Source organism: Athene cunicularia, assembly GCF_003259725.1.
Source record: "Athene cunicularia isolate RWA chromosome 17 unlocalized genomic scaffold, athCun1 chr17_part1, whole genome shotgun sequence".
NCBI lineage: Eukaryota > Metazoa > Chordata > Aves > Strigiformes > Strigidae > Athene > Athene cunicularia.
Window position 1 is genome coordinate 11,556,493 of NW_020799122.1, and position 24,205 is coordinate 11,580,697.

The 24,205-nt window shown below is 55.5% G+C and overlaps 2 protein-coding genes across 23 annotated transcripts in view; one reads left to right on the forward strand and one right to left on the reverse strand.

The window, feature by feature from the left end:
- GRIN1 (glutamate ionotropic receptor NMDA type subunit 1) overlaps positions 1-17,074 on the forward strand; it is a 36,527-nt gene extending 19,453 nt beyond the window's left edge. For 5 of the 22 annotated variants that reach the window (XR_003399607.1, XR_003399608.1, XR_003399610.1 and 2 more), the window contains 10 exons: positions 245-363; positions 1,061-1,173; positions 1,643-1,791; positions 2,581-2,738; positions 3,231-3,392; positions 5,162-5,271; positions 6,434-6,579; positions 8,203-8,454; positions 12,158-12,429; positions 15,362-15,467. Coding sequence is in view for 15 of the 22 variants with exons in the window: in XM_026860746.1 (XP_026716547.1) it covers positions 245-363; positions 1,061-1,173; positions 1,643-1,791; positions 2,581-2,738; positions 3,231-3,392; positions 5,162-5,271; positions 6,434-6,579; positions 8,203-8,454; positions 12,158-12,361 (1,413 nt within the window). In the remaining 7 variants the exon portion in view is untranslated. Of the gene's footprint in view, positions 1-244; positions 364-1,060; positions 1,174-1,642; positions 1,792-2,580; positions 2,739-3,230; positions 3,393-5,161; positions 5,272-6,433; positions 6,580-7,999; positions 8,042-8,202; positions 8,455-9,190; positions 9,302-12,157; positions 13,376-15,361 lie in introns of those variants that run through there. The other 17 variants (XM_026860747.1, XM_026860748.1, XM_026860753.1 and 14 more) reach the window with 14 other exon arrangements.
- A 676-nt stretch (positions 17,075-17,750) lies between these two features.
- On the reverse strand, positions 17,751-21,897 carry LRRC26 (leucine rich repeat containing 26). Its single transcript, XM_026860724.1, has 2 exons — positions 20,754-21,897; positions 17,751-19,785 (listed from the first exon to the last, which is right to left on the reverse strand). Exons 1-2 carry the CDS (start codon positions 21,505-21,507, stop codon positions 19,505-19,507), a joined length of 1,035 nt encoding a protein of 344 aa, XP_026716525.1. The 5' UTR covers positions 21,508-21,897; the 3' UTR covers positions 17,751-19,504.
- Between the last annotated feature and the right edge of the window lie 2,308 nt (positions 21,898-24,205).

Here is a 24,205-nt window from a genome sequence, read left to right on the forward strand (position 1 = left end):
AGAATCACAGAATCATTCAGGTTGGAAAAGCCTCTCGGGATCATCGAGTCCAACCATCAGCCCAACTCTACAAAGTTCTCCCCTACACCACATCCCCCCACAGCTCATCCAAACCACCCTGAGCCTTCCTGTGTAACAGCAGGAGGAACTCAGATCAGGACAGGGGGCCTTGTGAGTCGAGCCAGGTTGGAAAGGTGCAGGCGTGATGGGTGCCAGTGCTGTTCACCTCTCTTCTGTGTGCTAGGAAATCCCTCGCAGCACCTTGGACTCATTCATGCAGCCTTTCCAGAGCACACTTTGGCTGCTGGTGGGGCTGTCTGTGCACGTGGTGGCAGTGATGTTGTACCTCTTAGACCGCTTCAGGTAAGTGTGCTTTGGGTCACCCAAGGGCTGGGTGGGACAGAGAGGTGCCCCTGGGAACTGTCCCCTGGATCCCTGCAGTGTCTTGCTTAGGCACAGCCCTGCAGCCCTTTGGGAGGCTCTCACAGGAGCTGAGCCTAGACCCCTGGCCTCTCTGCCTGCTGCTAAACTGGGAGATATGGATATGTGTGGTACCCAGCACCTGGATATGTGGGAATATCCCTGTCAAACCGGGTGCCATGCTGGTGCCTGACCAAGGGGACTGTCAGTTCCTGTACTCTGAGTTAGTCCCCTTCCTTGGCCCCAGGGCAGCTCCTCTGAAGGACAGGGAGCCTGTCCTCACCTTAGCCCTGTGCCCAGAGGCTTTTGCAGTTAATCTGCAGTGAGTCTTCCGTGTTGCAGTGAGAGACTCGTGAGCTGGTCAGGATCAGGTGATCCCCCTGGCCCAGAGAGAAGCGTGATGGCACCAGTACCCGTGTGAGCCAGACAGGGTTGCAGATCAGCAGAGGGGACATGAGAGACAGTGGGATATGAGGGATGAAGAGCAAGGTGGGATATGAGGGATGAAGAGCTGTTTGGTACACAAGGCACAGTCTTTAGAGATGAGTGATGTCGAGGGGTATCAGGACACTTAGGGCACAGTGGAGAGCCCTGGGAACCGTGATGGGGGTTATGAGAAAAGCTCTGTCTTGTTTTACAGTCCATTTGGCCGGTTCAAAGTAAACAGCGAGGAGGAGGAGGAAGATGCCCTGACCCTCTCCTCAGCCATGTGGTTCTCCTGGGGAGTCCTGCTGAACTCTGGCATCGGAGAAGGTGCGTCACAGCACACAGTGGGACAGCCCTGCAGCCCCAGCCCTGAGCTGGTGGGGACACTGGGGTGGGGGAGAAGCCCATGCCCTCCTCCACTGCCTCACTCTGTGGCAGGGCTGATGTCCTGGGGATCATCCCCTGAGCCTTCCCTGGAGCAGGCTTGTAGGAGATTCGGTGATGCTGGGGGCGCAGACCATCCTGCCACTCCTCACCATCAGTGATGGGAAATGGGTCTTTCTTGGACTGCTTCTCCTGCCCAGGGTTACCCAACCACTCAGGGTGAGACATATTGTGCCCTAGAAAGAGCTGGGTTTTTCTTGGTTTGAGCAGTGCAAAAGCTCCTTGCACAGCTGCCATCAGAGCAGATGGTGCACATCTGCAGCTGCCATTGGTCTCAAGAGGGATGGACACAGCTTTGGTGACTAAGTCAAGCCCTTGTCATGCCAGTCTGATCTTGCCTCTCTCCTTCCAGGTGCTCCCCGGAGTTTCTCTGCCCGTATTCTTGGCATGGTGTGGGCTGGCTTTGCTATGATCATTGTGGCTTCATACACTGCCAACCTGGCAGCCTTCCTGGTGTTAGACCGGCCTGAGGAGAGAATTACGGGCATTAATGACCCCAGGGTAATGACCCCTTGCTTGCTTTTCCTTTCCCTGTCCACTTCTGGGCAGAGATGCAGGAGATGCCTCCAGTGGGTATCCTCTGGTTCATCTAATGTGACTTGTAGTACCCAGAGCCCTGCTTTAACATGGCTGTGGGTCTGTGCCAGAAGGTCAAGCCCTGGGTTGCTCTGCCTGGGGCTGTTGCTGGTGGGTCTGAGCCCTTGTGCTGGGTGGGAATGGACAGACACAGGGAGGGCTCAGCAGGAAAAGAACTTGTCCAGAAATAGCAAGTACCCAGCCAAACTGCCTGCCAGTTCCTGGAGAGCCTGCACTAACCAATGAGGAAACAATTCATTATGGATGAGTTATAACTAATGAAATTGTCCCTGCGGTGCAGTCAATACTCTCAGCAGATACCAGCATGCCTCAAACTCATTTTCTGCTCTGGCAAGGACACAGCCACAGCTTATCAGCTCAGACACACAGGAATGTACCCCACAGCAGCGCTGACTCACAGCTTCCCACACTCTGCTGCATCCTCTGCCCATGGGACTTCCAGCCCCATGGCATCCACAGGCCTCCTGCATCCTCAGTGCCAGGGTGACCCTGTCCCATAGCATCCCCTGCCCCACCACCATGGTCCCAGAGCATCCACTGCCCCATGGCATCTTCAGCTCTGCTGAGGAGATCAAGGTCTTGTTTGGGAAACAGATCACTGAAGAGATGGGAAATAAGGAAACACAGCTTTGGGGTAAGCCAGTTTGGTTGGTGAAGGACAGAAGAAATAGGAGCCCTGCCCTTGCCTTTCAGCTGCGCAACCCCTCTGATAAGTTCATCTACGCCACAGTGAAGCAGAGCTCAGTGGACATCTACTTCCGACGGCAGGTGGAGCTGAGCACCATGTACCGGCATATGGAGAAGCACAACTATGAGAGCGCTGCCGAAGCCATCCAGGCAGTGAGGGACAAGTGAGTGGGGCCAGCACCCTGCCTGGCCGTTCTGGGAAGAGTTTGGGGGAACTGCAGTTTTGTGGAGCAAGCAGGGCCGGTGCAAACCTGGAGGGAGCTTCAGTCAAAGCATCGCTTGATGGGACCTGCCCAGTTGGTGCTGGGTGGGATCTTCCTAGTTCTAGTGTGTCTGAGGTCTCTGGATGAAGAGCACAAGGTCTGCATGGGGAAAGGCACAGCTGGAGCCCTTGCCCTGGTCATGGTCTCCCATATCTGGTCTCTGCACTTCCTTCTGTGCAAGGCTGGGTGACTTCAAATCCCATGTAAACCCCTCACACTCTTCCTCCAAAATTTTGCCAAGCCCTTTGCCTCAAGGCAGCACAATTCTGCTGAGAGAAGGGTGATGCTAATCAGTGCTTAAATTAGGTCTGGGAGCACCCTTGCTGCTCCCACAGTGACTGCAGACAAGCTGGGCTGCCCAACCTTACCTGTCTGTTCTCTCTTGCTGTCTAGCAAGCTCCACGCCTTCATCTGGGACTCGGCGGTGCTGGAGTTCGAAGCCTCCCAGAAGTGTGACCTGGTGACAACGGGGGAGCTTTTCTTTCGTTCCGGCTTTGGGATTGGGATGCGCAAGGACAGTCCGTGGAAGCAGAACGTCTCCCTGGCCATCCTCAAGTCCGTACACAGCTGTCGTCATGGGGCGGGCTCCAAATGCTGCATGTGTTAGCACGCAAGTAGCCTCATGCCAGGCACTGCCACCCCCACCCTCCAAACCCTCTGCAGGGAGAGGGACTCCGGGGGCTACTGTGTCACTCCTGATGAAGGGGATGTGCCTGAGTGACCACAGTCTTAGCTCCAGCTTGCAGGGCTGGGGGAGCAGCACAGGACTTGTGGGAGGGAAAAGCAGAGCAGCGGTGGCCACAGGGAGGGAGCAGGAGCCACACTCGGCCACAGGAGCAGAGGCAAAGCTGGCAGAGAGCAGCCCGGGGGCCATGCAGCACCAGGTCCTTGTGACCAGGGCCAGGCTGCAGCAACAGGCAGGGGTGCTGACATTCTCCCACTTCTCCCTGTGAGCTCAACCCAGTCAACAGCACTGCACTGCCCTGGCTTGATCTTCTGCGGGGTTTTCTTTCAACTCTGGCTATTCCTGTCAGACAGAGATATGTCAGGACCAGGGTCTGATGAGTCCAACTAAGGCTTTTATACCAGCATTAGCCTGCAGTGTGGGGTGCCACAAGTCAATGTGATATTATGGGTAAAAAGAGATTTCCTCATATGTTTGGAAATGCCACACTTATTGCAGACAGAGGAATATGGTGATGAAGTAACAGGCAGCTGGGAAGCAGCAAGTGGAGGGAGGGAAACATGTGAGATTCATTTTATGGAGAGACAGGGTCAGAAGCCACCAGGGTCCTGCCCAAGATGCAGAGATGAAAGGCATGAGAGAGGGGATGTGGAAGACACAGACAGGACCCATCGGGACATAACATAGGGATCCATGGGAGCCTGTCTTACCATGGGGATGGGTGACAGTGGGACAGATGAGATGTGAGACAACAACGTGAGAAGCCTGGAGAGGCAGCAGGAGCCCTTGGTGTCCTCCTGGGAGAGGATGGGGAAGCCCAGGGCTACAGGTGGCCCAAGAAGGAGGTGAGGATGTGCCAGGAACAAGTGGGAAGAAGGTGCAAGGGAACCCATGGTGGGACATGTGCTCTGTGCAGACCTCCTCCCCACTAGCTGTTCAGGCAGAAACAGGTGCTGCAGGGACAGGGTTTGTCTCCTCCAAAGCTGTGACACCAGGTTGCTGGGGAGTCCCAGCCCTCGCTGTGCACAGCAGGGAGCTGCCAGGCAGCAGTTTTCCCCTGCCCTGACCTAGAAGGTGCTGGTGATCACCAGACAGGATTGGGGTCCAGCATTGCCTAGGCTCCCGAGTGGCCCTGGCAGGGGGAGGACCGTGCAGGTGGGCACCAGGGATGTGATTCATGTCAACTACCTGCAGCCTGTCTCCAAGCACACTCTCAGAGCACTGCCTACACCCATCAGTTCCATCCCCCTCCTTGGGAAATGAGCTTACACATAACTTTTTGGCAGCAGCTGGCCAGCTATCTGGCTCTCAGACACAGGGGGTTGGCACCAGGCAGTGGTGGATGCCTCCTCGCACCTGCTGCACATGATCTCATGGTAGCACTGACTGTGTGCAGGGCAGCTTGCAAACACATGCAATACAGACAGCCACTGCAGACAGGCCACACGTGCTCTCTCTATGCAAAAGCCATACATGCACGTGTGTGTGCACACACACACATCATCAGTTCGTGTGCTTGTAGGCTGCAGGCAAGTGCAGAGTCCTAGGATGGAGAGCACAAAGGCACAAAGAGCATGTGCCCCAGCTGCCTGTGGCTAGTCCCCAGTGCCTACTCTGTCCTGTTTCCTTGTGCTTTCAGGTCCCACGAGAACGGCTTCATGGAGGATTTGGACAAGACTTGGGTGAGGTATCAGGAGTGTGATTCCCGTAGCAATGCCCCAGCAACACTCACCTTTGAAAATATGGCAGGTTTGTTCTGCAAACCTCTTTCTTCCTCTTCGCTGGGTAGCCTGCTTTCACTCAAGACATTCTCCTCTCCGGGGCTCTCCTCTCGGGCCAAAGCTCTGCTTCTTCTGGGTTTGTGCTTTCTGGGTTTGTGCTGGGAGGCTGCTGTGTTGGGCTCCCATCCCACCTTGTCTGAAACAGCTCCACGAAGCTTCTCCCACCTTCCCTGGGTGGCTTTCTCATCGGTGGGGATGTCCTGCTTTGAACATTGCTCCCCTCCCTCTGCTCTGGCCAAACTGCGGCTGTCACAGTGAAATCAGAGCTGTCGCCAAGGCAGAGAGAGGGGAGCAGCACCTCGGGGTAAGCGAGAGCGGCCGCGGAGGCAAGCGAGGACGCTGCTGCAGGAGGGAGCTGGTGGTGAGGGGCAGGCCCCCAGCCCTGAGGAGTGTGTCCTGGCTGGCCCTGGGCAGTGGGCAGGGGGCAGGAGGAGGATAATCGATACGGAAGGGGTTGTTGTCCCCTTTTGCAAAGAGTTTCCCTAAGACGGGCTCTCCCTTTGCAGTGAGGCAGCGCTGCCGGTCCTTCACCCAGCCAACACAGTGATGTGGGATGAGGGGTGTCCAGTGAGACCGCACCCTTGCCAGCACCACAAGCCAGGGCAGAAGCACAGAGAGAGGGGGCACTTTGTTCGGTGTCCTCAAGACACCACTCCCCAAATGTTAGCCCCAAGGGTTGCAGCTGGCCAAGGACAGCCCAGAGAGCTCTGTGCATGGCTGTCCTTCCTGATGAGCCAAATGGGAGCACCAGAGCTGGGTTTCTGGTGCAGATGACCCTACAGCCCCAGGGGACGGGGTCTGACCTGGGGCTCGGTGCAGCACCCAGCACGCCATGCCTGCCCCCAGCATTACTGCAGCACAGCCGCTACCCTGTGCCCAACTCACAGGAGCTTGCACGGACATCCAGCGACCCATCACCTTTTTGCCCATCACTGCGGGTGCCCAACCTGCAGCGCCTGCCCTGCTCTGCTGGGTTTCCTTCCACGGCCCCTCCAGGACTGCGGGGGGATGGTGGGGGGCCGGGGGGACCCCGGGTTGGCAGATACTGCTGTTGCTGAGCGTGATACAGAGGAAATGAAGTGTCATGGTGTAATTTCCATTGCCCCCTGTAACTTTCCTGCTTATTTCAGGTGTGTTTATGCTGGTGGCTGGAGGTATTGTTGCCGGGATATTTTTAATATTCATAGAAATAGCTTACAAAAGGCATAAGGACGCGCGGAGGAAGCAGATGCAGCTGGCGTTTGCGGCCGTTAATGTGTGGAGGAAAAACCTGCAGGTAGGACAAACCGTTTTTAGAGCAAATCTCCAACAGGTGCGTTTTCCATTCCTTCACCAAATCAGTGAATGCAAAGCTGTGGATTAGCATGGGGCCCTCTGTCCCCCACCCCACACCCCAGTAACTCCAGCTGGGCATTACTGAGTGCCTAGCAAGCTGTAGGGTAGGGTCCCTGCCTTGTACCCAGGAGCTGCCCTTGGCCGATGCCATCTCTTCCGAGAGGTGTTGTGCATAGCTCCAACTGGGACAGAGACCCGGCCCAAATACCCCCAGCTGTGTTCAGGATGGGGACTTCGCTCTGCTGGGGACCATATGCCGGAGCCATGTCTTGCCCTGGCCAAACAAGCGGTGCCAACGCGGCTCCCTTTGCAGACTATCTGCCCTGCAGCCTGGTTCCAGCTGCGCTCACCAGCAGACAGCCGGGAGGGTTAATCCCCTGCCACTGAGCAACCATTGCTCTAGCGATGGTTTCCATCACCTCCCCTTTCCTGCCCACTCCCTGGGGGTGTGGTACCCCTTGTCATACCCAGGACCGACTCCAAAAAGAGGTGGTGCGTGCTCTTGTCATTTGGAGACAAGGACATCTTCCCACACGGGAGCCAGCAGTGCCGGTGCCTGTCAGTGCCAAGGCTCCCCTGGGCCCCTTCTGTGGGGCCATTGCTCTCCCCCGCTTCTCCCACCCCTGAAATACCCCCATGCCACTCAGGCAGGGGAGCCCGAGATGGTCAGTGGTGCCTGGCAGTGACGCTGAGCTGTGGGCATGTCTGTGGGCCACCAGCCTCACATTTCCCTTACCCCATCGCTTTTGGGGCTGAGCTCCGCAGTGCCCCTGAACCCCAGTTTAGGGCGGCTGGAGGCTCTCTCTCAATTGCCCAGGCTGCTTTTCTATCCTGGGGAAGCAAACTGGCCTTCAAAGAGCAAGAGATCCTTTAGGCAACTAAAGGAGACTGCCGTTCGCAGCAGAGCCAGTGAATAAAAGAGAGAGAATGAGGCTCGGGAACCCCAAAATGAGCCCTGAGCAGTGGCCCTATGGGAGCAGCGCTGGCTGGGGCGTGTGGGTGGGCTGCCCGGGTGGAAGCGACCTGCCCGAGAGCAGCGAGGGGAAGCACGAGGCCAGGCTGCTGTATCCTGAGAGCTCGCTGGGTTCAGTTCACTGATAAGAGTCTCGGAAAAGCCATTTCTCTATTTTTTTTCTTTTTATTTTTATTTTGCTTCCAAAAAGCAGCAGCACCGAGGGGTTTAAGGCTGCTGGGACAGAGCACACTAGTCGCACTGCCATTTTTCACTTGCCAACCTTCTAGAAAATACTGCACTGGGTCCTTGGGCAGAATCTGTGGGACTGTGAGCAAAGCATGCTGCCCTGTGGGGGTAAACAGCCTCATGGTAAAGAGCCGTTTGACATTGTAAGACTTTTCCACAGGAGGAAACGTCAGAGCACTAGTATCTGGTACATTGCTAGAAGGTAGGCAAGTGGAAAGATTTATTTGTTAAAACAAACAAACAAAAATAATGGTTTTTGGGATCACAGTTTTGCCATGGCTATTTCCTGAGATGCCATGGAAGAAAAAGACATTTCATTCCATTCATCTTGCTTTCCTTTCCGTTTGTGCATGTCCGCAAAAGAGAGAACTGAGAAGGAGGAGCAAATGTATCCCCGAGCATGCTCTACGCACCAGCGGGATACATTTTGGTTACCCCCGTGCGGTAGCAGAGCCAGACCTGGTCACTCCGTCCCCCGTCGGAAAGGTCACACTCATTGGCACGAAAGCAATTGGGGAGGAATCGTTCTCAGCACCCGCCGCAGAGCGCGGCCGGTCCCCACGGCTCGCTGCCCCCGCACCATGGCGGCTGGTGCTCCCAGCCTGCGCTAACCAGGTCCGACTCGCTAACACCAATGGCTACATTTTTCAGTTCTGTTTCTCTTTGAGTTCATCCTGACCCCGATGACATCATAGCGCTAACGCTTTGCCTCCTCCCTTTCTTTTCCTTTATTTTTTTCCTTTTCTTTTTCTTCCAGTTTCCTTTTTTTTAAACCCGTTTTACTTTGAAAAAAAAAAACAACCAACCAACCGCTCACCACCAACAACCACGTTCGGCTTTGCACAACTGCGTCATTTAAATTTTTGAATACATTTTTTTACAGAATATTCATACAATGACTTCTCTTTCAATGCAGTCCTCTCTCTCTCTTGTGGCACTAGGATTCAGCCTCAGAAAAGGCCCTGAGCAATTTTTTTTTAGTGGTAGGTGCAGCATCTCACCTCTCGGTCTAGCCAGGATAGCGGTGGAAGCGAGGGGCAGGGCGCCAGGCAGAGCATCCCCAGGAAGCAAGGTCATCTGTGCTGGCCTGGACACAGACACCCAGGAGAGCAGGGCTACTCCCCAAAGGGTTTCCAGCGCTCCAGATGCGAGGCCGGCCCTGTAGCTGTAGCAGTGTGGTGGCCGTGCTGTAGCTGTGGGTCACGAAGGCCCTTGGAGGACTGGGAGTGACAGGACACCTCCAGTAGCTTTCGCACCTAAATGAAGGACATGACACGGGGCAGTATTCGAATAGATTTAGCGTTTCCAACAACACACTAGAGATCTAATCACTTATACATATTCATTTTAGGATAGAAAAAGTGGTAGAGCAGAACCTGACCCTAAAAAGAAAGCCACTTTTAGGTCCATCACCTCCACCCTGGCCTCCAGCTTCAAGAGACGTAGGTCCTCCAAGGATACGGTAAGAGGAAGAAGAACAATTCTGCCCTCTCTCTTTCTCTCTCTTTCTCTCTTCTGCCATCCCATCGACTGCCACACACCCATCCCGAAGCTGCCAGTGTACATGCATAGCTCATGTTCGTCACCAGTCAGTCAGTGAGTCAGTGAGTCAGTCATCCCGTGTACCTGAAAGGATGCTGGGATCCTGGAGGGCAGGCAGGAGGTGGCTTGGAGTCCTGTGATGAGTTGGGAGATGCAACCTAGTTTTTGTTTTGTTTTTTGTTTTCTTTTTGCCTGGATGATTTCTGATGTTCCTCTCTGTGCTTCGCTCACCTTACTGGTGCTGACCTCTTGAAACTGATGACATTTTTTTTTTTTTCTGTTCCTGAGTGTTCCTGTACCTGTTCGTCATTGTATGCCTAAAAACAATCACCCTGATTTAATTTGGGCACCGTGTCACCTCACTGAGAGCCATGCGTGTCACATTCTCTACATGTGATTTTTGTTTGTAACAATTAGCATTCGGGACGTAGTCCTCGGCACAGGAGTGACAGCTGTCTCTGGTTATCGTCAGCAGTAATGCAGCTCTAGAAAAGAGACACAAAGGCTTGAAAGAGGAGGTTGTTAAAGACCCAACCTTGGTTCAAACTTGTGCTTTTCACCTCAGAGTAAAACTGCTCTCATGTAACCAGAGAAAAATTCCAAATTGCTGCCTCTAAAGCCAGCTGTTTCCAAATGTGCAAATGTGTCTGCTCGTGCTGGAGCTTCAGACACTCTTCAGCGTCAGGTTGGGCTGTTGGTCTGTCGGACTGAGCCGGTGTCCCTCTGCATGTTGCCGTCTGTTGTATGACACTCTGCACTGTGGCTACTCTGTTGTCTCGTGTGGCAGCGGTCGCTGCGTTTTGCTGCCCGACCTCCCAGCGCGACGGGCTTGCCAAAATCGCCTCCCTGGGGCGACCGGTGGGTTTCTGCCCAGGGTTGCTCAGAGCAGGCTCCCAGCCAGGCTGCCCGAGGCGCAAGGCACGGCGGGGACGGGGGGACGGCGGCAGCATGGGGAGATGTGGCCCCCCCCCGCGGTGGGGTGGCCTGTCCCCGGCCACAGGCTCGGGGCGCCTCGGGGAGAAGCATGCAATATCGCAGGGGGTCTCGGGGCCACGGCTCTGTGTGCAAAATGGAGGCAGCTGCCTTTGACACCAATGCAGGCACCATCCCAAGAAGGTCCCGGAGCACCCCTGAGACATGGCCCCGGGGACAGCTGAGCACCAGGCTCAGCTGCCACCCTCTCACACAAAGCGCTCCTCTCGCTGACACCTCAAAGCCTGGCAGGCGAGGGGGGGACACCCACACTCTCCCCACTCATCTCCAGTACCCCACAGGGAAGACGGGCATCCCTGTCAGCTCCTGCACTGCCTTCATGACCCCTGGGTGATACCTTGTCCCAGTGATGCCCCCGTGTCTGGGGTCCCCCTTCCTAGTGCTGCACCCCCCAAGCAGCTCTGCAGGAAGGTTGCAGGTTCTGTCTTGGTGGCCTGAACCCCAACCAGGGGAGAGGAGACAGAGATGGCGTGGGTGGTGCAGGGGGGAGAAGGTGGGAAGCGTGAGGAAGAGGAGGGGCAGTTGGGATGCACAGAAAAAAGGGGAGAAAAAATTGAAGGAAGATCTGCTGGGGGGACCCTTAGCATGTCCTGAGTAGACCCCCATGTTTTGTTGTGTTTGAACCATTCCACGATTAGAAAACCAAGGGGTCCTGTCCTGGGAGAGCAGGAGCATCACGGTGCAGTGGACATCTGGGGGGACCAGTGCCCATGGTGGGCACAGGAGAGGGGGACAACCCAGGAACATTGGGATAGTTGGCGTGTGGTGGCCTGGTACTTCCCACATCGCTCCCTCTCCAGGGAAGCATCCTGGGCCTGATCCTGCTCCCTGGTGTGGCATCCACCCTATGCCATGCCACTCCACAGTGCTCTCTGCTCCAGGGTAGGAGCACCCCAATGCCCTGGGCTGACCAAGTCTGGGGCCACTTGTACCAGAGGTCCCATGGGCAAGTGGTGGAGCCACGCTCTCCCCTTCCCTCGCCCAAGACGGGCAAGCACAGCATGGGACTCCCCGTGCTTTGGGTCCTGGTCATGCTTTTCTTGGCACGTTTCTCACAGGCAAGTTGTGGAGGGAGATGGACCCACTCATCCCAGAAGATGGCCCTCGCTTTGGGTGCAGCTGCATCTGTGGGGCAGCTATGGGCAACAATGCCTTGCTGCTTGTGAGCCTGTTGCAGTCTTCTGCCTGCCATGGGGCGATGTGGCTGGGGCCCCAGGACACGTTCCCCAGGGAACCAGGCTAGCTGGGTCAAGAACAGGCTAGTGGGACCAACATCCAAGCCACCATGGCCAAGATGGGAAGCTAGCAGGTCCAAGGCATGGCTATCGAAGGAGGTCTGTGGTGGAGCAAGCTTTGTTGTGATGTCGGGCAGACCTGATGGTTGCTCTGCAGGGTGAGTGGCCAGCAGGAGGGTGCTGCCACCAGCTCATGTCACAGCCTGCCATTTGGTGCCCTCCGCTTTCATGCAGCAGTCCTGGCTCAGAGACCCAATGCCCTCCTGCTGTGGAAGACCCCATGAGTACATAGCATGCTGGGACATGTTGCCCGGGGTCCTTGTAAAGACAAGAAAGCAGCGAGGTGCTCTGTTTCATGATGCTCGGCAGAGCTGCGGGCCCACACCAGGTCTCAGATGGTCAAGGCTTGAGAGCCCATGGGGCTGGAAGGCCAAGCTGACCCCAGCCCCATGGGCTCTCCTGGCTAGTGAGTGAAAGATGCAAACCTGGTGGCCTTGCTTCTTTCCTTTTCGTTGTCGGGAGTTTTAAAAATGGATTCTGCTCTGCAGCCCTGCAGAATGGTCCCTCAGGAGTGCCAGAGAGACAGGCTGGCACCATGGAGCCAAGACAGCCCTGGGAAGCTACCACCCCACTCTGAACGTCCTAGCGCCCACCATCACCCGAGCTGCACAGCCTCTCCGCGGCACATCATCCCCACCGCCCCAGGAGGAGATGCATGTGTTCCCCATAGGCAGCTCCTGCAACTCGAATAGCACTCGCAGAGCTGACGTACTGCCATCCATCGCAGCCACCCACGATACTGCAACCCCACAGAAGCCATGTGAGACGCATAAACCACACAGACACCTTCCGAGCCGGCACATTTCGTACAGACACGTAACGAGGTGCACAGGTCCCTTAGCCCCCCCACTGCAGCCGTCATCAAGCCCCCACAGAGTCACACTGCCAGCCCACGGGCGTCCCCCCCAGACACAGCATGACACACATCCCACGTCACCGCCAAGCGAGGGCCCAGCACTGCAAGGCGATGCTCGCCCTGCAGCCATGGGGATGGTGCCAGAGCTGGTCGAGAACCGAGTAGGTTCATGGAAAAAGTCATCTTTTCAGAGAAGAATCAGCCGACCCAAAGCCAAATGCTTCTTGGCTGAAAAACAGCCTAGTTTTTGGCCCAAAAGAACCAAAAGTAGGTCAAGGACAACAATTTTCTTTTTTTTTTTTTTAAAGGAAAGTTGACATTTTCTACAGCAAGATTGCATTTAGCTGGAATCCTAAATTTTAATTGAAAAAAAACCAACCTCAAAATTCTTCCAGAAAATCTTCCACCAGCCAGGGACTACCATATAAGCCCAGATTAGGTTGAAGTCATTTTTAAAGACATATTAAGTTCTTGTCTATATTTTCTTCCTGGTTGTCATTTAAAGTTTTTGGTGCCTTCACTTCACTTCCATACCTTAACATGTTTGAGTCTCTTCTACGGTTAATATTGATTAATTTCTTGGCTTTATAATGTTTGGTTTGGGGATAGTTGCACCATCCCTGTAACATAATTTACCCTAAATTATTGATATGTGCTTCTAGCATTAGTTCTACTTTAACATAGTTTTGATATGACAGTTTTCTTGCTTTTTTTTTTTCTTTTCCTTTTTTTTTTTTTTATTTTTTTCTTATTAAAAATTGCATGCATGAATTCTACACAAAAAAAAGTAAATGACAATGTTACCCTGTGATAACTCTGTGATTGGAGGAGATATGCTTTCAAATCAAAAGCCATGCTCTTGTATTTTAATTTTTCTGGCTAGATTCCCCACTTCGCTTGGTTATTTTAGAGTTTCCCACCCCCTGAGCTGTGCAGAGAGGCCAGAACGCCCCAGCCTGCCCTGCTAGACCTCCAGCTTTCCACCACACACGTACACATGCACCAAGGCACATGCACACACACATGCACACACCACTCCCCACCCCGCCACCCCCACCCCGGCTTGCATCAGGCAGGATGTTTAACAATGGACCTTTCTTCTGCCTGTTGCTTTTTGTATCTCAAGTTCCTCCTTCTCCACCAGTGAGTCACCCAGCCTCTCCCCTTTCCCAGCTGCCTCTCCTCCCTGCAAGAATCAAGCTTCATCCCACAAGCACATGCCTCCCGGCCATTTTGCTATGGAAAGGAAAGATTGCATTTAGCTGGAATCCTAATTTTTCGCAAGAAAGGGGGCAGCTGCACCCATTTTGGGGAGAGAGGGGCGTTTTTTGGTGGACTCATTAATAGCCACAAAAACTCCCCCCAGGGTGGCAGAGTGACTTCAGGATCGCCTCGGCCGTTTTCTGTGCAAACGGGTGATGGCCAAGGTGTTGCCGCTTAGCAAAGAAAGGCCACAGCAGTAAATTTCTCAGAGGCTCCATTTTAATCTTAGCTAGTCCCCTAAATAAAAGAATGATCCCGTGAGATCCTCCCTGGGTGTCAGCATGTCCCCCAGCATGTGTACCAGAGAGAGGGACCATGCTGGCTCCCGCCCCTGCCCCAGCATCTCCCCAGTGAGGGGTCCTGGTGAAGCACAAAACTGGGCAGAGCAGGGCAGCCCCAAGGACCCCACACAAGGCTTGGGGGGACCCCAGACCTCCCTGTGGCAGGAGGCAGGGTGTAGAGCCACGCAGGGTAGCCACAGTGCCAGAGCCACCAGCAGCACCACAGGGGCCACAGTTACTACTGACCAACACAAGACAGGTAAAATCCTGTCACTGAGGACCCCCCCGGGAGCCTAGCAAAATGGCAACCTTCCTGGGCAGTGTGGTGCAGGGGCCAGGCAAGCGTCACTGGAGAGGGTCTGCGCTGCAACACAAGACCCACTGAGACCCTTTCCTGCCCCAGCACCCATTTAGGTCCCCAGACAGCAGCACAAGATGCTCCATGCTACCCACTCTCACAGCAGGGCTGGTTAGGGCTTCGAGTTCAGGGTTTGGAGTTTGGAGAGTGGAACTGGGAGAGGAAGGGAGTATGGAAGGAGTAAGAGAAAAAATAGCTTCCCTGTTGTAAATCCCTGCCCGGGGAGGAAGGACTTTTTTTTTTTTTCTTGTCTGTTGAGGGGTATTTCTGCTCTCCCCATTTGCTTGCTGGTGGGACTGCAGCTGGAGAGTCTTTCACAGGGAGCATTTTGCAAGCTGCCCCACCTGCAAGGAGCGCAGAACCCCAGATCCAGGCCACATCCCCAACACAGGCTGTATTTTTACATCAGCAATTGACACTACAGTTTATCACAAGTCAACCACACCACACATCTCCTCACCTGCATGAAAGGATAGTCAAAGCAGAGTCATTCAAGCAAGGAGGTGAAACGCCCTGGCCTCAAAGCACAGCTTGATCTGGCACCAGATAGATGCCGAAACCCAGCCAGACCCTCCAAACACAGGTTCAGCCGTGGGCTGGGCTGATGAGTCACAGGCTTTGTCTTGTAGCTCTCCCAGAGCAGAGAGGGGGTCGCTCAGCAGGTGACGTGGCTGCCACGCTCTGCAGAAGCTGCACCACGCTCCTGGGCATCCTCCCTGCCCAGCTGCAGGGTGCTTGGAGAGTGTCTGCAACGACCTCTGCACAAGCTTGGATTGCTCTGGGAAGGGGACATCAGCCAGCAGCAGATTTTGGACTGTTGCATCACCCCCAAGAGATATCCTGTAGGGACACATGGGATGTAAGTAGAGGCGGGGTCAAGTGCCAGAACTGCCTGACACTTCTTTCTTCTTGTCTGTGTATTTGTGTGTTGCAGCAATATCATCCCACCGACATCACCGGCCAGCTCAACCTCTCCGACCCCTCAGTCAGCACTGTGGTGTGACCTTCTCCCCGAGGGCCATCAGTCCTTGCCCAACACAGTAGGAAGGCACAGCCAGGACTGCCTTTCAAGGGACACTGATGGGTTCTTCTGGGTGAGATGGGAGGAAAGCATCCTTCATCCATACACAGTGACTTCATTGTATATCTCCCTCCCTTCCTAGGCCTGCTGCCATGCTTGTGCCCCAGAACGCACGGCAGAACCAGGACACGGTTTGGAATTCACTGTACAGAGATAATTGCTTCCAACCAGTGCTGTTGATAATCAGTATTGCCACTGATTGGCTACATGCAAGGGGAAAGGACTTTGAAAGGCACAGGGTGTCTGCTCTCCCACAGCAGCAGGGAAGAACTGGTGTCAGACTACAAACATGTGCTTCACTTTGCAGGCTTCAGGCTTCTCGGCACACACACAGCCCCCGAGACATGTGTTCCATGTCTCCCACCACCCCGGAGGGCTCCAATGTGATGTGGTCATGGTCCTGAGTGGCTGGAGGAGCCGTTGCAGTTTGACAGGTTGGGCACATGTTCCTGGTGTGCTGAGTGACCCCCGCCTCTGCAGCAGGGGCTGAAAGATGTGAGTTCTTCTCCTTGCAGAGGATGAACCCCCTGTTCCTCCCTCCCATCAGCCCGTGGCTATGTCCTGGCTCCTATACGTGGTCTGTTTGCAGCAGGATGCTCCCAGCCCTGCAGCCCACCCTCCTGTCCTCACTGTGGTACTCTGGAGCCACCAAGATCCTGGCTACCCACCTCTCCTGCACAGAAGACATCCCCAGGACATGGCCATGACCAGCATGTAGCTCTTACACCATGACTTTCCTGGCCAGGAACATCTCCATGGGGAATGGCTCTGGATGGTTGCATGGACTTTTAGCCAAGCTCCACACTGCCTCAGCACCAGCAATGCAAGGAGAGATGCTGCTGGCCGGACGTGGATTGCTGTGTGCTGTGGTGTCTGCAGCAGCCACTTAGCTTGCCTGCAGTACCAGGGCACCACAGCAGGCACTGGCAGATTCCCTGCCACACTCACCTGCAGTTCAAGATTGCCAGTAGCTCCTGCAGCATCCCTGAAGACCCAGCTCATGTGGCTGCATCTGTCTGAACCTGGAGATGTGGAAATCGCATCCCAGCCTGGGAGAAGGGAACTAAACAAGACAGGCTGAGCTGTTCCTCCCCACACCTTCCTCCACTCAAGGATACGTTCCCATGTGCCAGCATCCCTGCACACCCTCTCCATGGGCTCTGTGAGTGAGTGCAGAGACACCAGAGTTGGGGAAGTATCTGGCACCAGCCAGGCTGGTGATGAGCAGCTACGGCAAATGCACGGGCAATATCACATCCCGCCTCCTGCGAAGGCGGAAAACCCACCTGCAACGTGGTACCAAGTCCCAGCAGCATGAACTGCCTTCTCCTTGTCCCCACTGAGCAGATGGGGCTTCTCCCTGAGGGTCAGCAGACTTTGCAGGCAGGATTTTCAGACGGCAGCTGAGGTCTGTGAGCATCGTCCCACTGGCTGCAGTGGCTCCATCAAGTTCATCTTGCTCCAGCTGAGAAATTGGACCCATTCTACTTTATACGTCAATGTAACATTAATACCAAGTTTTTGCAAGAGCTCAGTAAAGTCTAGACTGGATCATGAAATGGTTTATTCGAGTGTCATGTCCTTCTTTCTGTCTCTGCCTTGTGGGAAAGCTGGCAGGGAGCCCTGTGCTGAATCAGAGCCTCACCCAGCACTGCTGCAGGGTTGGTGGGAGGTGATGGGACAAGGCGGGATGGAGAAGCTGGTAGGGAGAAAAGCCAGGAGATTCAGGAAAGATTGGGAGGGAAAGGGCATCACCATTCCAGGTTCCAGGCTGATGATCAACCTGAACAGCCAACGTGGGGAGACAGGCCTGGCATCTGGGGGCCAGGAACAGTCTGAAACGGCCCAAATGCCAGAACCATGCCAGCTGGCTCTCACTCACCTCCATTCAGGGGAAAATGGTCCCCTGGCACTGCTGTGCTCCCCACCTCCTGGGAGCAGCATGGGGCACTGCCACTGGGGCTGGTCTTTGGGAACAGAGGACCAACTACAGGGTTGAAGGTGCCCTGAGGGATTTGCAAAACAGAGAGGCAGCTCTCCTGGGGGGAACTGAAGCAACATCACTCATTCACAGCATGCTCCCCATGTGCTGACAGTACCAGCCCAACCTCCGAACAATCTAGGAGGAGGAGTGGGGCCCAGGTGGCCATGCAGAATGACAAATGGGGTCCTAGATCCGAATGGCAAGCTCAGGCCTTCTCAGGAAGGACTGAGGGCTGTTGTTAGGGAGGGTCTGGGAGAGCTGGGATTGCTCCTGGTAAAGGCACTGTGCAAGGGGCTGATCCTGGCAGAGGTCCTGCAGCTGTCCCGGGTGCAGGGCTGGTAGCACTGGAGAATCTGCTGCTTTCACCAGTTCCCTGCAGCCCTCACTGGAGAGAGGCACTGCAGGAAGGATCAAGGAGGGACTGAGCAGTGTAGCAGCACACCAGGTAGTTTTCTCTCTTGAATATAAAAAAGAGAGCAAGCCAAACTACAACTGAGATGACATTTGGTTTATTCTCTGCATGACTTATTTAACCCTTGCCAAGAGCTTGCCAAGGGATTCATTGACCCCTGCCGCATCCCTGGCTTGGCCCACAGCTCTTGCACGGGCAAGAGACTGAGCGAACAGGAGGAGACTGGTGGCCACAGTCTTCTCATTGTGGCTCTTATCGTCTTACAATGGCTAAGAATTCATACCAGAAAGGGATGTTGCTCCTACTTGAGAGATGCTTTTGTCACCCTAGCTTGTGCTTTCCTCTGCAGCACAGCTCCAGCTCCTTCCAGGCTATCTCCCAATAAGCTGGCTAAGCATTTCCATGCAATGCAATGGAGAAGCATTTCCACGGGGAAGGGCAGGAGGCTCAGGGCAGGGAGGTGCAGAGGCAGCCCCAGCCCCTTTTTGTGGGTGATGGGAGGTGAGGCAGCAGCAAAGGCTGCAGGGTCTGTGATGTAAAGCCACACAGGAACTTTTTGTCCCCTTTCCCATCACTGAGTGAACTGTAGTCCTTGGCCTTGGATGAGCTTTAACCTGGGAGAAAAGCTACCGGAGGAGGAATAACTGTGCAGTCTCACCTATCCTTCAGCAGCCCCTTTGCCAAACCACATCAGTGGGAGTTCGAGCTTTGTCTCTTTCCAACCCTCACCCTAAACATTGGCCTCACATTAGATCCTGGTTCTTGGCTGAGCCTTCTCAGCACCAGCAGCCCTGTCTCAAGGAAAAAAAAAAAAAACAACCTATCAAAAGAAACATTTTGTAATTTGCCCTGTCCTTGGGCAGTACATGCAAAGGTCTGGGGCTTTCTGAAAGTCCCATGGGGGATCTGGAGTGCCCCCAAAACATCCAGAGATCTTCAGGTGCACCAAAAGGCATACAGAGAGATCTGGGGCACACCGAAAGGCAAACCAATGCATGTCAGGAGACAACAGATGACATTTGGATGTGCAAAAAGCAAATCTAATGGCTCTTGAAGGCACAGAAAGGCACACAGGCAGCTGGGGTCACTGAATGTCAGATGGTGAGTGTGGGAGCACCAAAAGGCCCAAGGAGGGCTTTGGGGCAAACTCAGAGGCACAGAGAGGCTCCTGGGCTGCACTGAAAGATAAATAGAGACACTTGGGTGTCACCAAAAAGCACACAGAGGCATACAGTGCATCCTGAGCTGCACACTGAGGTCTTGGGCAGCAGAAGGAGCAGGATAGGGTGACCTGGAGGAGAAGGACCACCTGCCCCACCCTAGTAAGGGGATGTGCAGGTCTGAGGGTGCCCTGAGGGAGCCTCCAGGAACACTGAGATCATATGCAGTTGGATGATGCCCTGCAGCAGGTCTGAGCTGGAGGCTCTTCCTCCTGACAGTGTGGAAGAAGGAGTTTGGCATCATGTCAGGAGACTCTGAGAGGAGGAAGAAAAGTGATTTCCAGGAACAGAGCATCCTCTCACTGGTCCACAGGAAAATGTTTGCAATCAGGGTGTATGCAGGCAGCTGGAGAAGGGCATGGACCACAGTCTTCCCAGGGCTAAAGCCTGGTCGCTCTGCCTGAGTGGCCCCTGCAGATGTGGGGTCTTCTCCAGAAGTGGGGTTCCCTGCGCAGGTTGTGGTAAACCACTATGATGGAACCCATGAAAGTGCAGAAGAAGATGCTGGCCATGAAGGAGAATGGTCCAATGATCAGGAAAATGACGTAGTGCTGGGCAGACAGTGAGGTCTCCTGACATTGCCTGAAGGACTCATTCCCAAAGGCCATGATTGGATACTTGTTCAGCTGCTCCGGGAGTCTGCAGAGGAGTGAACTCTTCTCTGGAAGAGAAAAGCAGTGCTGACAGACACACTGGGGGGCAGCTGAGACAAGGCAGGTGTCAAGGACAGAGGGGATGGCAGGTCTGTATGGGACAGATGGGACCAGGGCAAGAGGACGGCAAGCAGGATTACCAAGATCACCCAGGGCAGGGTGCAAAGAAAGGGAGCAGTTGTGGGTTCAGGGCTTATCTACCTCCTGTGCCCTGGGGAGTGGGATGGGATGGGGAGGTGGGGACACTGGTGCAGGGTGCACTGGCAAATAGGATTAGGACAGGACAGTAGATGGGGCAGGCAAGGTGGTGGGCCTGGTTCCCAGGGAAGAGATGTGGGGAGCAGTGAGTAGCCACCTGGAGATGCCACGGAAGGTCCCAGCCAGCACAAGTGACAGGCGTGCACCCAAGATGGAAGCAAGCAGGAGTGGTTGGCAGCAGAGGGAGAGACCTTGTTGGCAGAGCTGTCTCTCACTGAGGTTCATGGGGGAAGAAATGTAGGGTCAGACCCATGTTCATGAGGGCATTGGGGAAGGGGATGAAGGCACCGAGTCCTGGTTGGGTCAGCGGTATTGCCCACCCTGACACAGTCTTTTCCTCCCCCATAAGCTGCCCATTGACCAGCAGGCCTTGCCCACAAACGTGGCAGGACTGGTGCCACGGCTGGGGACAGCACTGGGTGCCTGTCACTGGGACATTGCGTGGCCCTCCTCTCCAGGCAATCCCTACTGGTGAGCATGGACCAAAGCTGGGCACCAGGTACCAGACCCAGGGATGTCTCCACCCAAGCAGACACAGGAGCTGCTATGGCCCAAAGATGGGTCCTGGGGAACCTCGCCATACCCCCACAGGCACCAACCACGCAAGCCCACAGCCAGCTGACAGCCAGTGTGCTGCATCCTGCCTCAGCCCCAGTGGCATGACCAGCCAGCATGGAGCGGGGTGGGGGCTTGGGGACGCGGTCCTCCCGGCACTCACCTTGCACTTTTTCCCTGTTGCGGCTGAGCCAGTGCCAGAGGGGGAGGATGCCGCAGCTGCACACCCAAGGGTTGTCCTGCAGGTAAAGGACTTGAAGCTGAGGCAGGACACGCAGCACCCCAGGCTCCAGCTCCCCCAGCCTGTTGCTGCCCAGGTTGAGCATGGCCAGGTTGGTGAGGGGCAGGAAGGTTTCAGGGCTCAGCACGGTTAACTGGTTGTGGCTAAGGTCCAACTCCTGCAGCGCCCCAAGCCCCACCAGCGCCTGGCTGTGGATCAGCCCCAGGTGATTGTGAGGCAGGCTGAGCAGCAGCAGCCCCGGCAGGAAAGGAAAGGAGTGTGGCCTCAGCATCGTGATGAAGTTGTAACCAAGCCACAGGGTGCTGGTGTTGGTCGGCAGGTTCTGCGGCACCTCATGGAGGGCATGCTTGCTGCAGTCCACCTCCCCTGAGGAGCAGCGGCAGGCGTCAGGGCAGGCTGGCGAGGGCAGCGGGCGCAGGAGGAGCAGGCAGGCCAGCAGTGTGCTGGGGACCCGCCAGCAGCCCATGGCTGCCCGCTGAGGCGGCGAGGGGTCCCCGTGCTCCGGAGCTGGGATTCCCCCCCCGGACAGGATCCTTAGTGCCCGTTGCCTTGCCCAGCCACCCGTCCCTGCCTGGCACCCTCGAGTGAGCACAGCAGTGCTGAGCGGAGGTGCTGGGCAGTGCCTGGCTGCAAGGGGAGCGGGTGGATGTGCTCGGCTCCCTGAAGGCACACGCATTCCCGTGCTCGCTGCCACCCTCCGTCTAAACCTAGAGCGGGCTGTGCTCCTGGCCCCGGTTTTCCTCGGGGTGGAGCTGCACTTTTTTCAGCAAATATTTTTGGAGTGATGCCTGCTCTGGCAAGGTGCGGAGCCGTGCCCTCGTCCCTCCCTCTGCCGGGCACTGCTCCAGCCAGGTAAACAGCCAGCTCTGTGTGGCCTGGCATTAACTGCTTGTGTGTGCTGCAAGCTGGAGAGCTGGGATAAATCAAAACCAGACCCATCTCTTGGCCTCCATCCTCCCCATGGGGCATCCCCCATGGGTGTGCTGCCTCACCAGCCAGGTACAGAGAGGTATATGGACCCAGGATCCCCGTAGCTGGCTGGGGTGAGACAAAGTTTAAATTATATCACTGGCAGGTCTAACCCCATCTTCAGTGCTGGCCCACCATGCCCAGAAGGCCCCAATGGGAAGCCCTGCTGGGAGCCATGGGCCAGCCCACTGAGCCCAGCCTTTAGTCGAGCCCTTGGCTGGGCTCTGTTTGCCCCTGGTAGGAGCCCACAAACTATGCCAAAATGAGGATGGTGGGGATGTGAGGCCCACTGGACACCCTCCTCCTGCCCAGCAGGATCACACATCTGCTGCACACTGGGGGACACCCAGAAACCCCTACAGGTGGAGGTGAGAGAAAGGAGAGCTTGCAGGGTTGCAGTCGCCCAAAACTTGTTTACCCTCACCCTGGAACAGCAGCACCAGCTTGAGAGGGCTCAAAGTCTGCCTCCACCCTGTTTATACCTGCTCCGGTTTCAAAGCCGCCTGAAGCCTCACAGCAGCAGGCTGGAGACAAGAGGTGTCACCTCCCAGCTCTCCCTGTCCCTGGCAGGCTCAGTGCACACCAAGGGGACCAGGGGACATAGCCAGCAGCACCTCATCCCACCCACAGCCTGGAGTGGGGACACAGAGCAGAGACACCATCCTCCACTCATGCTCTCACAGCTCCTGTCCCATTTGGGACGCTGGAGGTCACAGTCCCGTAGGAATCCCTGGAGCCTCTGCCCCACAGCCAAAGGGCTGGAAGGGCAGCAAGGCAGTGCCTGCCCGTGCCCCAGGCCAGGACCAGGATATTCCCAAATCTGGGGCAGAAGCGGCATGCAGGCAGTTTGGTTTGTTTATCTATCCTGCAGCAAACTCGGTTTGTGGCATTAATCCCCATCTGGAAATGATTCAGAGGAATCCTCCAGCCCAGCCCAGCCCTGAAGCAGGGCACAAACCTGCAGCCACGTAGAGCTGCATCACTGGCTCATCCCACCAGCAGCTGTGGGCTATATGAGGACCTGTATTTTTAGGAAGCCCTGTCCCAAAATGCTCTTCCTCCTCAAGGAAGTATTGGCCGCTGCCTGCAGCCACCTGGGATCAGGTGAGAAGTGCAAAATTCACTGAAAAAAAAAACCAACAAACCAACAAAAACCCACCAAAAAACCCACAGCTATTAAAAGCAAGGCCATTTCCAGCTTTTGTGCTCAGAGAGCCCAGGAGGCTGCAAACCCATGTCAGGTCCTCCACCATCCCCTCGCTGCCACTCTGCTGCATCACCCCATGGCACACAGCAGGAGAGGCGTCCCCGGTGTCCTGCTTGGCAGGGACAGCAGCCCAGCCCAGGGCTGGCACCGATCATGCCTGCCCCCACTTCTGCTTCATACACTGGTGGCACCCTGCTACAGTTGCAGTCTGGTGACACTTTGGGGTCTGCTACACCAGCAGTGCCACCGCTCTCCCTTCACACATGCTTCCAGTGCTCAGCAGAGCATGGATCCCTGTCACTGCCCCCTTCTGTGGGATGGGGGGACCCATTACCCTGCAGGAAGATCCCAGGTGACTGTCCCCAGCCAGGGCTTGCACCCACCAGTGCCCACTCCCCTGATGTGATGACTTCTCCTGTGGTTTTGGGGTCCATGCAGAACTGTGCAGCCTGGCCCCAGGGCCAGCACCTGAAGAGGTTGCTCTGAGCACCCACTGTGCAAGGACAGTTTGGGGGGGCCATGCCGAATGATGGAGGTGACCCCCAAGGCATGGGGCCCAACACCAGACCTGTTATGGCCAAAGGGAGCAAATCAGGGTGCCCAGCCAGCACACCAAGACTGTTCTCACAGTGAAGTGATGGAGGGGCAGATAAACTCCTTCAGAGACCAACACTGGCTGGGAGCAGCAAGGATGTACACAGATGCACACAGCAAGGGTCAAGCTTCACAGGTTGGTTCCAGTGGTGGAGCAGGGATGGGAGCATAGAGGCAGAGTCCTGGGCACAGGGACAGGGAGCCATGGGCCTTTGCCACCCTCCACCATCGAAAAGCTGGGACATGGGGCGCTGGGCTGGGCACAGTCCTGCTGCCACCTTTGCATGAAGCCATGCCCAGAGCCAAGATGGGCTCATCACAGATTCCTCCCATCACCCACTTGTGAAATATCTGGAGAAAGTGAGCCCCTGGGCAGCCCCAGGGGTGCATATGAAGACTGAGGGGAAAGTGCTTTAAGACTTTATGTCAGCTTTTATCCCATCCTTAAGGCTTTAATTTATTGCACATTTCCATGTAATTAAAGATCCGAGGCAGGCAGATGTCCAGCCCTTGGAGTCTCTAAACCACACCATGCTTCTGCTGTCCCACCCTGGCACCTCTGCCGTGGGGCATCCCTGGTGGCCCTGCTCCCATGGGTTCTGCT

Excerpts from the sequence above, each read along its gene's own strand:
- LRRC26 (XM_026860724.1), bottom strand. The coding sequence starts at position 21,507 with ATGCGTGTGCCTTCAGGGAGCCGAGCACATCCACCCGCTCCCCTTGCA. Across the intron at positions 19,786-20,753 it reads CAACAGGGAAAAAGTGCAAG|AGAAGAGTTCACTCCTCTGC; the intron begins GTGAGTGCCGGG and ends TTTCTCTTCCAG.